The 14,144-nt window shown below is 46.3% G+C and overlaps 4 protein-coding genes across 4 annotated transcripts; 3 read left to right on the top strand and 1 right to left on the bottom strand.

Moving 5' to 3' along the window:
- Positions 1-364: 364 nt before the first annotated feature.
- F5891DRAFT_962552 (uncharacterized protein) lies at positions 365-1,087 on the top strand (the record flags this gene model as incomplete). Its single annotated transcript, XM_041375918.1, has 2 exons — positions 365-634; positions 683-1,087. 2 exons carry the CDS (start codon positions 365-367, stop codon positions 1,085-1,087), a joined length of 675 nt encoding a protein of 224 aa, XP_041219282.1.
- Positions 1,088-2,400: 1,313 nt separating this feature from the next.
- F5891DRAFT_985610 (uncharacterized protein) lies at positions 2,401-4,224 on the bottom strand (the record flags this gene model as incomplete). The annotated part of the gene is made up of 8 exons (XM_041377626.1): positions 2,401-2,453; positions 2,593-2,659; positions 2,700-2,833; positions 3,165-3,330; positions 3,374-3,451; positions 3,698-3,755; positions 3,835-4,046; positions 4,102-4,224. 8 exons carry the CDS (start codon positions 4,222-4,224, stop codon positions 2,401-2,403), a joined length of 891 nt encoding a protein of 296 aa, XP_041219281.1.
- A 153-nt stretch (positions 4,225-4,377) lies between these two features.
- Positions 4,378-6,978, top strand: F5891DRAFT_1196037 (uncharacterized protein; the record flags this gene model as incomplete). Its single annotated transcript, XM_041368243.1, has 11 exons — positions 4,378-4,629; positions 4,681-4,709; positions 4,933-5,627; positions 5,682-5,747; positions 5,801-5,922; positions 5,974-6,008; positions 6,054-6,446; positions 6,505-6,601; positions 6,654-6,680; positions 6,745-6,754; positions 6,818-6,978. The coding sequence occupies 11 exons, from the start codon at positions 4,378-4,380 to the stop codon at positions 6,976-6,978; spliced, it is 1,887 nt and encodes a 628-aa protein (XP_041219280.1).
- A 1,547-nt stretch (positions 6,979-8,525) lies between these two features.
- Positions 8,526-9,598, top strand: F5891DRAFT_962534 (kinase-like protein; the record flags this gene model as incomplete). The annotated part of the gene is made up of 3 exons (XM_041375913.1): positions 8,526-8,595; positions 8,649-8,923; positions 8,978-9,598. 3 exons carry the CDS (start codon positions 8,526-8,528, stop codon positions 9,596-9,598), a joined length of 966 nt encoding a protein of 321 aa, XP_041219279.1.
- Between the last annotated feature and the right edge of the window lie 4,546 nt (positions 9,599-14,144).

The following is a 14,144-nucleotide window of genomic DNA, read 5'->3' as shown; positions in this document are numbered from 1 at the left end:
GCCCGACAAGTACTGGCCAAACTTCTGCAAGTTTGTACGAGGTGTCTGAATCATGAGTCAACATAGCCTCAAATTCGAAGACATACAGGAGGATCACAGGTGTTTCTGTGAATTGGAGTATGAGTTCGAATGTATATACTATCAGCGACAAGCAGACCGAATCCATTTTGTTCGGCCATGTGCTCACCAGGGGAATCATCTAGCAACCAAAGGTTTTCGATCATGTCCATCTGCATGTTATGCACAGTGGACCATGGAACGTGTCATTGGCATGCTGGGGATGGAAATATGACAGCCTTCCAATCCATTTTCGAACCTCACTTTTCTTGCCATTCACCGGTGTCAGATAAATGCCCTCAAGGTCATGATTCCTGACTTAGAGCCACCTGACAATCCACTTCCGAATCATTCTGTCAATCTTGGAGGTGGTTATGTTCTCCTCAGGGCTCGTGACAGGTACAACTATCATCCAAGTGAAGCCGAGTCGCAAGTTATTGGTGAATTCCTGGATGCACCTGTTCCAAAGTTCAAGCGCTGGGCAAGACTGTGGCTTCCAAACGGCCAGGTTGCTCGCTGTGCATGGAAGGAAACACTCAAGCCTGCAGAGAAGGTCCGCATGGCACGAAACATCAAGGTGACTGTCTCTCCTGATGTTATGACCAGCTTCTCACTGTAAATTCAGGTGACCATCAATGACAGGAATGAAATCGCACAGGTTTTATATTATGCACAGCTCGCTATTAAGGCAGACGACATAAACGACAATGAAAATGACGGGGAGTTGGAGTACCATGACGACGAGATCTATCGCTTCGTTACAGTTGCAATAGTTTCTGTCTACTCTCGCCCAGATCCAGAACTACTCCAGAAATCGATGCAGACTGTCTGGTCATGTAAATATCATGGCGATGAGGCACTGCAGCTAGTCAGTGCAAAATCCATCCAGTCCGTTGTTGCCATGATACCTCACCGTCCTAAACTCCAATCAGGAGTGGTAGAGGATCGCTTTTTTCTCCTCGAGAAGCCTGGGCTTGGGCTGGTAACTGTTGATGAGGAGGTCAAAGATGAAGCAGATGGGGATAAGTAGATCGAAGATTACCTATGATGATAAAGAGTAGACTATTGAAAGTCCAGATCTGTACAGAATCAGTAAATGTGCACATAACTTGAGTTGAAAACGCACCAAACAGGACATCTGCCTCATCTACAACCATCCACCAGATGAAGGAGACGTTACAGTGGTAAGAGTGAGTAGGAATGGTGGTAGGAATAGTGCTGGATGAGAGTACGCTCTTCCAAGCTGATGATTTGGAAGAGAGGAGAGAGGAAAGCAGCGAGGTAGCAGCTGTGGTGTCAAAAGAGATGGTGCACAAAGCCAGACCACTTGATCTATAAGTGAGTTATAACATGAGTATTTTTGTTTTTGAATGAGAAATTGAAGGGAAATGAGATTGAAGAGAAAGCCACATACACTAAGATTCTGCTGGGCAGGACTGGGCTATCTTGCGCCAATGCGTCGAGCCAGGGGCTGCGTGACGTTGAGTGCAGGCAGCGTGACCGTATGTCACATTACACAATCACACCGCTCTTTGTCTTCATCCAAGCCACACGGTTGGCTCAACGTCGATGGGTCTTGTCTACCATGGCTCAGGCCCTTTGGGTGGATCTGAGCTAGATCTGCGGTGTTCCCCATAGCCTTTCTTTGGTTGCACTGCTCTTTGTCCTGCACTAATACCATCATCATCATCATCCAGCCGCCATTCTCAGCCTCACTCCCAGATGTACTCAGTACATTTTTAGAAGATACGGTTATCAAGTGCGTTGTTGTCTCTCACGGTCGCGTCGTTCTCTATGCTGACACATTATCCCTTCTCATTTACGTCAACCATCCGCTCAACCAATGTTGTCTCGTATCCCTAGCCCAATTCCTACATCAATGTCATGTCTTCTCTCTCAGCGTCATTTCAGCGCTGAGAACGTGCTCCATTTAGGTCCGGGCCTGATTCGCACCATACATTCAAGCCTTCCTGCCATTCCTGTATCCCGCCCTCAAAGCACACAAAGATACCCAATTGTGCATGGTCGCCGTTGGCACCAGTTCTCACCCCTCTCATCAACCAGGCGCTTCTCCCATCACATAGACAACCCCACTCATCACCCTAAACCTTGGGCCATCCATCTGAGCGAGTGCAATAACTTCGGTGAGTTTTTTATTTATTTTTATTTGCACTTCACTTCCTGGTCCGACACGCCTCTAGGAGGTGACTTGGACCAGAGGCTGTCAGGCTGTGAGGACACGCCTCTAGGAGGTGACTCTGAGCACTTAAGCCTGACAGCTTCTAACTTTTATCATATCGGTTCCTACTACTAACAATTCTATCTTTTATTATAGGTTAATTTTCACTTATGCGCCTGGGAGGTGCTGGCTGTGCTGGAGGTCGGCGCGCCAGCACCTATGATCTGGCGCATATTTATTCATTTATTCTAGCCATGTTGTGCCATGGCACAAAACTTAATGGTGTCCAGTGGACGCCCCACATCATGGAGACGTGGATTAAGACCCTATGCTGGCCCATGGGCTACAACACCTACAAACACCAGCAAGCGCAGGAACTACGAAACTGTATCCATGGCGCAGTGCACCATCTGCAAAAGTTATCTGACACTTTGCCAGAGGAGTCATCCCACATGGTGCTGACCCAATCAGCCGCGCAGTCGCCTCCTGTGGCATCAACCACACACTCTCCTGCTGCACTCTCCTCGTTGCATACGATGTCAAGCAGCTTAGCCCCACACTCGTTCTCACAGCCGGCGTCGGCATCCTCGTTGCATTCTCTTTACATGTCATCCCACAGTGTTTCGCCTCCCGCATTTATGGGGGAGCGTACGCGCTGGTCATCGACGACCTCTGCACGACATCAGACCTTTTCACCCATGCCATTGACATTTTCCTCATCACAATCATCGCATACCATCCCTCGCCTGACCTCGCATTCTCACCCGCCCTTGCATCTTGACCCCTCCTCACATTCTCATTCAACCAACGCCTCAGCCTTATCGATGTATCCACGGAGCATGACCTTGTGAGCCAAAAGGAACGTGACCATGGGTATGAAGATGTGGTGGAGGTAGGACTCCTTGCAGTACATATTTCAAACGCTTACCCTTTCTTTCAGAATCCTTATCAATGCCCAACATTTTCCTTTCCGCGACGTCACTGGAAGGCAATTTTTTCCTCCTCACGCCTGTCAACACCATCACCAAATGTAGCAGACGAGGAAGCTGAGCGTGTGCGTAATGTCCGCCACCATGTGACTTGTCTAGGAAACTCTATGATCGATCGTCGCAACACTTTCATTCAACACGGACGTACAGATACTCTGTCTCCCCCTACCGGTCCTTCCCAGTCCAACCAGCCTGGCTCGCCAGCGCATCCCAAAGCTGAGTTCCTCTAAATTTAGTCCTATTGATACATTTCAAGAACTACATTGCAATATTAATGCTACATGACAAGAAATACACTAGTGAGAGTACAGTAAGGATGGCCGCACAAATTGTTGAGTGAATGAGTAATGCATATGTAAGTGCAAGGGGAAAATCAAACTTTATGTGGCTTCTTGAACCTCTCCTGGAGCTCCTCTTCAGCATATCTTTTCCCAGCTTTGGCGCTAAGATGAGTTTCATCAATTGGACGCACGTAGTAGCGCCAAGGTGCAGTGGGATTGCCTGGATCTGGATTGGGGTTCTCGAGGTGCCTGATAAGAAGGTCACATGGAGAGGCGCTGCTGCAAGAAGTAAGCAAGTAAGCAGTAAAGTGAGGCATTGGAAATCTACAGAGGAATGGGAACTGGGACCACCAACTCTTCTTCCTCATCTTCTGAAGTCTGGACCGCTGACTCTTTCTCCCATGTCTCGACCACCAACTCTTCGTCATCCTCTGATGCCTTGGCCACCGTCCCTTCTTCTGCCAGTGGTGAGTTGTCTTCCTCATCCTTACTGTTTTTCAACTGAAGTATTTGAGCATCTTTGAAGTGTAACACAACTCTCTGCATATGTGTGAGATAGTAGGTTTTACTATGCATTGAGAATAAATAAATTTACCTTGCATCCAAGAGAGTGGATATCCAGTGCGAAGCAGTATGTGTCCCAGGAAGGAACAATGTTGTCAATATCAAGGAAAATAACATCCTCCAACATATTAACAGAGTCAATTATGATAGGCATTAGGGTATTAGAATGATATGAAATCCTCCATATCGAGGACTTAATGAAATATCCCCAGACTTCGGAATTTTCCAGCAGGTCATGTGAGCGTGTTTTTGGCGTTTTGGGACATGTTTTTGGGCACATCTAACATCTTTCTCTTATACCACCACCATGTCTTATTCTTTCCCCCAGTATAATAACTTTACACCCTTGGAGAATTACAAAACTCCATACCCTAATATTCCCAATCAATTTGCAGGTAGTTCACATCCTTTTGGTGGCCAGCAGGATACCATGTCTCCCTCCCCTGATTCGAATGGGTCATTGCATTCTGATGGCATGATCTCTCCATCCCTGGACCCGTTTTTTCAACAGAGGCCAGCAAACTCACCCATTCTTATGCAGCAAGAGCATGAACCTATGGTAAGGAGTCACAGTAATATCGTAAATTAATTAGCTGAACACTATGATTAGGGAGGAAATGGACTGTTAAGCGCATATATGTGACTCAAAGAGCAGGTCAAAGCCTCACCGAGTAATTTTTTTAGATAGATGTACTAACTTGCAGTGCATATATGTGTCTTGATGTTCAGATTAAAGTCCTACAGAATGATATTTTACAGCTGCGGACAGACAAACAAATGCTGGCATGCGAGCGGGATTTATATCAGCACGTCTTTTCAATGCACCACTGGGTTTTCTGGTATCTAACTGTCGGTTTACTAGGGCTGCTTATACCAAGCTTGCAGAATCCCTCTCACTAACTCTAGACCCTGTTGGCCTCAGTACCCTCCCCCCTCAGAGTCTGCCTGTGACGCTCAAGGCAAAGGAAATCTCGGTCCCATTCTACAATTGTGCCGACTTCCCCAGCAAGTTCATATGGATGAAGGAAGACTGGAAGAAGCTCCAGGAGAAACCGTTGACCCAGCTCGAAAAGTTGCATCCACTGCACTTCGTGGTTGACAAGAGTAATAGGCCTATTCCATTGGAGCGTGTCACAGCAATACGTACCACATCCCGACGGGTGTTTGTGGACATCTGGAACATCAATGAGGCTCCCAAAAGCTGGGGAGCAGCATCGGGATTTGCTAGTAAGCTGTACTACCAAGAAATGGTAACATTCTTCCCTGAGCTTGGCTACTGTGACAGCAACTGGAAATGCAATGCCATTGCGACTGCTAGCTATACCTCTTGGCGCAAGAATCATATCAACCGCTTGGATCGTGAAGGGACTTGTAAGCCAAAGGCAGAAGACATCATCAATTTTGATGGCCTCAAGACGCTGGACTCTGACGACGCTGAGGGTACTGACACAAAGACTAATATCAACACTAAGACCACCAAATGGCGGACCCGCGATTTGGAACCGCTTGACATCAGGTCAAATTCCAGTAAGAAGCGGAAGTCCTCAGAGACATCTAGTAAGTCAATCAACTTTATCTCTATAATCATTTAACTATCTACTACGTTAATAGCCACTGAAAGTGCATCACCATCACTACCAGTCTCAGAAGTCATGGACTCAACTAGTCAATCCCTTGGTATGTCATTTAGTTTGATTCTTTGTGATCCCACCACCTTCACTTGGCAATAGTTCCAGATGGGAATACCCCACCAGATTCACCCACTAGTAACGGCCGTCCCATTTCAACAATTGCTGAGCCTCACACTGCTGGTTCCTCGAAGGAGACGACCACATCCAGCGCCCCTGCCAGAGTATGTATTTATCTTGATATTGTCACGTCACACTCAGACACTTGTTTGTAGTTCCGTGCACGGCCCTTGAAATTTGCAAACCCACTGTAAGCCTGTTTTTTTGTTCAAGAACTTGAACTGACTGATATTAGTACTACTGTTGAACCTACTAATGCTAATCGACCCCCAATAATTCAACCTTCCTCCCCTGAAGTTCAGCATACGGCTCCAGCAGATGAACCAATAACTACACAGCCCACTAGTGAACCCACACCTTCCATTGTACTGACCCCAGAACACTCCCCAGATGGCTCTGCAATTGTTTCCGATGTCCACACACCAGCCACCATTCAAGTTGCTGCTGACCTGATGCCAACTCCTAGCAGTGAGTACCACCACATGACTGGACAACCAACTCAACTTCAACTTCTTCCAACATCAACCTCTGACACGGTACCTCCACTGGATGCCTCTACCAGCAAACCTCTCAATGTGCTGGCAAAGAAGTCAAGGAAGATGCAGATCGGGAAAGCACAGAATGGACAGTTCGTCTGCATTGGTAGGATTCTTTGCTACTGTACATATTGATCGACTTCATCACAGCAACCTGTGTGCACATGAGTGGCTCACTCGTAACAAGACTGGATCAGCAGCTGAGTTCAAGATCCACTATGATGGACTGTCGGGAGCACAGAAGAAGGTGCGCCTTCCATCTCATTTTTCCTTGGCTTAGACTAACATATATTCATCAGTCATATGATGAGCTCGCTACCACGAAAGTACGTACTATGACTAGAACATGTTGCACCTACCTACTTACAGATACGGTATTCTTCCAACTAGGTTGCAGTGGGTGAATGGCCCTGTTAGTGACATCACTCTCCTTCTGACTTCTTGCGACCTCGCTGTCTCTTAGTGTCTATCTTGATCATCCTCGCACCAGGATCCCTGTCAGCAATAGTGGACCACAGTGCTCCCTCCCCCAGAACTTCTTGTGATCTCATGGCCTCTCAGGATCGTTCAAGTTGGTCACCTCCTGGTCGACTTGTAGGAATAGCTGTATGGAGTATGGGCTAGAATGGACGGTGACAGGATGTGCTGTCGGGTGCCATTGGTGCCGAGTTTTATTGTATCTGTGTATCTGTAATGTATACTACACTACACAATACCAGCAGATCTGGCACAATCTAGGATGATGCAATGAGCATTGCATCCACACAATACCAGCAAATCTGGCACAATTTAGGGTAACATGAAAATATTGCATGCACACAATCAGCAACAATAGTGCACAATCCCACACAATTGCACATGTGCTATTAGTCTCATTTTTCTGTTGAGATTGTGTCACTCAGTTTAGACAATCTCACGCAACCTCAGCCATTCTCAGAACAGTGGGTTTTCACTGGGGATGAACTATGGCTGCGAGAGGGGGAACATAGACGGCGTGATAGGAGATAGGATTAGTAGAAAATCCAGCCTAATGTGACATGTCCGAATGCGCAAGAGTGTCTAGGTTGGCATGTAAATGCAGATTCAGGCTCTAGGGCTTCAGTCTCCGAGCACATAGAGTTATCAACGCGAAGCCTGGTGAATGAGGGGAATATGGTTGAATAGGAATTATTCACGACATCAAAGAGAAATTATGCGAGCGAGCAATAGGGATTGGAGAGAAACGAGTGAGCGGATCATATATCGTAGGCTGTAGCGAATTGGCGGAAATCGAGAGGATGAAGAAACACGCTTCTGCTCAGCTGGACGTGTGGTGCCAGTTCCTTGCGTGCCTCCAGGAACCGGCACCTTTGGCAAACACATCTTCGCACAGATCCCCAACTGCAGTTTACAAGACCACTATTAGATCATCGAAGAAAATGCCAGCAAAATTTCAAGTAGCACATGTTCATTTGTCACTTGCTTTGGTAAGCACGCAGTTGTGCTCTGGAACATGCCGGTGCTTGGATCCACCCTGGACGTTGACTAGTAATTGATGAATATCCCTGCATTTCGAACAAGTGGGATCAACATAGAAGTGGAGGGAACATTTTGGTGCTTCGCTTCATGAACATACCTCGACTACTGTCCAAACATGATGTTTGTTTGTACTGATAGCCAACTGCATCACACAAGACAATTGTTAGTTAACTGATCAAGATGGGGTTGATTTTTTGAGAGCAACAAAAATGGTATCATTGTTACTTGCTTATCACTAGTTTGTTCTCTGGAAAGATTCCAGGTTTCGCGCTTAACGTTGACATTTTGGACTTTGCTTCCTACATGGCTATTATAATTCATCCAGTTTAAGTATCTGAGTTTGCTCTATCTTTCCTTGAAGCTAGTTATGTCATGGCTTGGCTCGGCCCGGCTTGGGCTCGGCTTTTACCGGCTACACCTGTAGTTTGGCTATACTGGCAAGTTGAACCACATTATCCAGCTTGGTTCGACTTGTTAACTGCATGAGTCGGCTACGAGCCATTTATCCAGAAACTTTGACTCGAGCCGGTTCAAGTTGGCTACAGTTGGCTTTAGTCACGTGAGAGTTAAACAACCCTGCACGCCATGTGCAGTGGGCACCATGCAGTGCGCCCTACCATCAAATCTCTCCCTGTAACATTGAGTCCTCTAGCATGCATAAGGTACCAACTCGAATTGACGGCCAATTCAGGCTGGAAGATATTTTGGGGTCAGGTTCATATGGTACATTCGATAATCAATGGATTTACATTCAAGTTTTCAATATATATTACTAGCTGTTGTATACCGTGCAAAGAATTTCCTCGATGATGATACTGTCGCTATCAAACTTGAACCAGTCACTGTTAATTCATCTTCTCTGGAGCACAAACACCAAATCCTCAAGCAACTCGAAGGTGGAGTTGGGATTCCCCATGCCATTTGGTTTGGCAGGGAGTCAATGTATTACGCCTTGGCTCTCGACCTCCTTGGGCCATTGTTGCATGAGCTCTTCGTTGCATGTAACCACAAATTTAGTCTTCAAACTGTTCTTAACTTAGGAGACCAGCTGGTATTTTGGTTCAAATTTGTTGTGGGTCACTGCAGTTACTAACTTATTTTCCAGCTGTCACGTCTCGAGTACATTCATTTACACGACTATGTTCATGGCGATATGAAACCGCAGAACGTTTTGATGGACAGTTCAAGGCAAACTGCTCATATTATCGATTTTGGTATCGCGAAAAGATACCGAAATACTGCAACCAAATCCCACATCCCGTTTCGTCGAGGTCAACATCTCACAGGCACCCCCGCCTTTGCCTCAATCAACAATCACTTGGGATTGGAGCCGGGTCGCCGTGACGATCTCGAATTGCTCGCTTATATGTTAATCTATTTCTTACGTGGCTCCCTTCCATGGCTACATGGTGACCAAGAGAGGCTTTCCAGCTCCTGGATACTCGAGCGTAAAGTAGATACCACCATCGCTGATTTATGTGATGGAATTCCTACTGCGTTCGCAAATATTCTTGTCTACTCACGCTCTCTCTTGTTCTCAGAGGATCCTGATTATGATCATCTTCGTTCTTTGCTTCACCATCTTCACACCGCAGGGCCTGCACCAGCTGCTTACTCCCTGGATTTTGATTATCCCATAGCACCTTCCCCTCAATGTCCTCAAGCCTCTGAATCAGTGCTATGTCTGCCAAAGGCAACACCTCTTCGCAGATCAACTTGTCTGTAAGTAATCTCATTTATCTTACACACCGCACTCACGACCTCATTGCTTTCAAGCTTACATTCACGCAATGATACCCTAATGCCTGTAACTACGTGCAGATAAAGACAAGAGTTGTATAGTTATTTTTCTTTTTTCCGTACTACATCTGTGCATGCTGGACATTGTTTAATAGTATCTACGTATATGTATATACTGCACATGGTCTGTGCGCATATGCTGTGTAATTCCCAGATATTGATTCCCATGCTTTGATCTGCCCTCTCATCAGTACACCGCAGTGATGACCACCCCAATTTCGCCCAATCTTTTCTCTTTGATCATTCTGCGGCTACAACTGTATGGACTGATCTTGCCCAGGACCCAACCCTCATGTTCTCCTCATGGAGATCCCCACCTGGTCACTGGTCTGGCTGATACAGTAAGGACAGCTATGGAGAGTTCCTAAACAAAACGTGTATGTGTTACAATCGCTCTACTTTCTTTACTTCTCACGTATCTGCCATTATGCCTTACGTTCTTAGCAGTTTAACTTTCCTTTCTTGGTCTTACTTCCGCATTCGACCTCTGTACTATTATCTCACCGTAGCCTTGGTCCGTGCGCATATAGTTTCCTATTTAAGCACGTGTACTTTACTTAGAATCGTCACTTCAATCTTACTAGGTTTTACCCTGAAAACTTCCTTCTCTTAAGACCACCAATCTTAAGACGTCAGAACCGATCTCTTTGTCAAAGCACTCCTTTGACTAAAGTCTACGAACCTCTTCTTATCTGAAGAGCTATACAAAGACCTCAACAACGTGAACGCTCTGTCGAGCCTTTGTTGTTAAAGAACTATCCTAGTTCGTAACAAAAGATTGAAGTACAGAAGGACACCTATATCCATACGTGTCAAAGAAACCTCGAAACCAGAACAGAAAGATCCTGACTGAGCAAGACAGCTAGTGCAGGCGAAGAAAAAGGCGACAACCTGACTTCACTCACCCCTACCTTCCAAGCCCTGAACCTTGGTACTCCTGTACCACCATTGAATATGTCGGCCTCATCCAAAACAACAGAATTCAAGATCAACCATCCTCCTACATTTGATGGCGACAGAGACAAGTCCAAGTCATTCATGCTCTCATGCAATGCTTACATTGATATCAACTCGGAAATCTATAAAACCGACACTCAGAAAGTGATCTTCATCTCCTCGTTCATGAATGAAGGAAATGCTAGGTCATGGAAAGAAGAATTCCTCGCAGAAGCCCAATTCATCGACTCAACTGGACAAAAGAAGGGCTATGGAACCTTGAAAGAGTTCAACGAAAGCTTTGACAAAGCCTTCGGACCGATTGACCCATCCGGGACCGCATTGGCACGACTCCTGGAATTAAAACAAGGCCCAGAAGGCCTGCAGACGTACATTGCAGACTTCAAAAGGTTACTCGCCCAGGCAAAGATCAAAGAAGAACATATGATGATCTATCATTTCGAAAACGGCCTCAACGGAGGACTTCTAACCAAAATGTTCAACGCAGGAGGGGTACCCAAGAACCTCGATGACTACATCGCTGCGGTAGTCGATCTGGATAATTGCTATGCAAGATTGCTAGCTCGGAGAAGCAGGTTTCCTTCCCGACAAATCCAGAAGAAGAACGGTCGCGGAGATCAAAGATACATCCCAGCCAGAGATAGGGACGCCATGGTTATTGATCGGATCACCGACGAAGCCAAGCAAGAATACATGAGGACAGGAAAATGTTTCAACTGTCACCAGATCGGACATCGGGCACGGGAATGTCCGCAGAAGAAGAAAGCCCCCTACCCAGCAGTGAGGAAGGTAGAGGAAGAAGAAGAAGCTAGAAGAATTGATGAGGATTTTTAAACAGGAGACCTATATCGACGATAGCATCTCCAGCAAAACCTGTACGCCTAATACGAACAGTTGGTGAAAAGAAAGAACTTCGTGTCCCCATAACCCTCGTATCCCGAACGCGTCAGAAAAATGTCGAAACCACCGCAGTAATTGACTCCGGAGCATCGGGGACCTATATCTCCGAGGACTTCGTGAAAAAACATAACATTGGAACCAAGAAACTCGAAACCCCTTTTTACATTAAAACCGCCGATGGAAGCTACTTCAGCAGCGGACCTGTAGAACGGTACTGCACGCTAATCGTTCAAATCGACCAAAGGATGATGATAGGAAAATTCAACATTACCAAGTTAGGAGACAAGGACCAGATCCTACTAGGGATCCCCTGGCTTCGAGCCATGAACCCCGCTATAGACTGGACCAAACAAACGGTATCCCTTCCAGCAACAAAAAAATCTGTCGAAATCAAAAAATATGTCAAGCAAACCTCTCGACCACAGAAGACCTTCTTCACTAAGAAGTTCAATACAAAAGAAGACGCTTGGAGTACGTCACCATCATCCCTAACCGAACTTACGGACGAAGGAGAATATCTTCGACAAGTCGAAGAATCTTCCAAGTTTAGTAACAAAGCACAGGAGTTCGCCTCAGAAGAAAAAGAAAAGAAGAAAAAATCTTTTGAAGAATTGGTACCGAAGTATCTCCATGATTTCTCTGACGTATTCGCAAAAAACGGCTTGAACGAACTACCCCCCAAGAGGCCCGGTATCGATCATCGTATCGAAACGAAGCCCGGATTTACTCCCAAAACGTCCAAAATTTACCCTCTTTCCTACAACGAACGAAGCGCAGTAAAAAGATTTATCGAAGAAAACCTTGCCAAGGGGTTCATCACGAAATCTAAATCCCCTCAAGCAAGCGGATTCTTTTTTGTAGGAAAGAAAAGCGGAGAACTTAGACCATGCCAGGACTACCGCTTCTTGAATGACCAGACTATCAAGAACGCGTACCCCCTGCCACTCCCGTCATCTTTGGTTGAACGGTTACATGGCGCAAAGATATTCACAAAAATTGATATTCGATCCGGATACAATAACATTCGGATTCATCCGGATGACAGGTGGAAAGCCGCGTTCATCACGGAAGAAGGACTGTTTGAACCCACGGTCATGTTCTTCGGATTATGCAATTCCCCTGCCACTTTCCAAGCGTATATGAACGATACGTTCAGAACTGAACTCAACGAAGGATGGCTCGTCATCTACATGGACGATATGCTCATCTTCTCCGAAACAACCACAGAACATCAACAACGAACCTGCATCATTCTAGACAAACTTCGAAAAGAAAAATTATTTGTTAAACCGGAGAAATGCACATTCGATGCGGAAGAAGTGGAATACCTTGGAATGATTATCAAGCCAGGAAGCGTAGAAATGGATAAAGGAAAAACGGCAGGCATCAAAGACTGGCCCACCCCTAAAACAGTAAAAGACGTTCGATCCTTCTTGGGCTTTTGCAACTTCTACCGAACCTTCGTTTCCCACTACTCGGATATAGCTCGACCCCTTATCGACCTAACGAAGAAGGATGTCTCATTCTCTTGGACGCCCCTGTGCCAGCAAACGTTCGAGAAGCTAAAAGAATGCTTCACTTCACACCCTGTTCTTCAGAACCCTGATCCCCACCATCAATTCGCCATCGCTACGGATGCTTCTCTTGTCGCATCAGGAGGAGTATTGCTGCAGACTGACACTAATGGCGTCTATCACCCATGTGCATACCTATCGCAGTCATTCAGTCCTGCCGAAAGAAACTACCCCATTCATGATCGCGAGCTGTTGGCTATTATCCGCGCTCTCACCCATTGGCGACATTACCTCGAAGGACATCCACAACCGGTTATTGTATTCACTGATCATATGAACCTCCTCTATTTCGCAAAAGCAGAGCGCCTATCCAGAAGACAGGCCAGATGGCAACTACTCCTCACTTCTTTCGACTTAAAGTTATATCACGTTCCCGGTACAAAATTAGCAGTTCCAGATGCCCTTTCTCGCCGACCGGACCATGGCGACGGGTCGGGAGATAATGCTGACGCCGTCCTCCTTCCTGATTCCATGTTCATCCGCCTAATCGATGAAGAATTACGAGCAGCTATTGCTTCCACCGCACCCCTTGACGACCCCCTCTTCTCTGCCGCGCAGGATGCCCTTAATGGCCTATGTTTGCCCCCTATGAAATCATCGCTTAGCAACTGGCGAATCGCCGATAATATTCTGTTCTACAAAGATAGAGCTTATATCCCTCCCGCACATCGACCGCAGTTACTCCGGAAGCATCATGATCACCCTTCTGCAGGACATCCCGGACGCTTTAAAACCGAAGAACTCGTCAAACGGGAAGCCTGGTGGCCCAGTATGGGCACTTATATCCGCAATTACGTCGATGGCTGCGCTACGTGCCAACAGATGAAGGTGGACACTCACCCTGTAACCCCACCCCTACACCCTATCAGTACTATGGCTACTCGCCCCTTTTCCCAGATCTCTGTCGATCTCATTACCGATCTCCCCATTTCATCTGGTTTTGATAGTGTCATGGTCGTGGTAGACCACGGACTTAGTAAGGGGGTGATCATTACTCCTTGCCATAAAACAATTACCTCGGAAGGAGTGGCGAAGCTATTT

The sequence above is a fragment of the Suillus fuscotomentosus genome, assembly GCF_016647785.1.
Source record: "Suillus fuscotomentosus strain FC203 chromosome Unknown F5891scaffold_92, whole genome shotgun sequence".
NCBI classification, from domain to species: domain Eukaryota; kingdom Fungi; phylum Basidiomycota; class Agaricomycetes; order Boletales; family Suillaceae; genus Suillus; species Suillus fuscotomentosus.
This window is presented reverse-complemented; position numbering and strand designations above follow the sequence as displayed.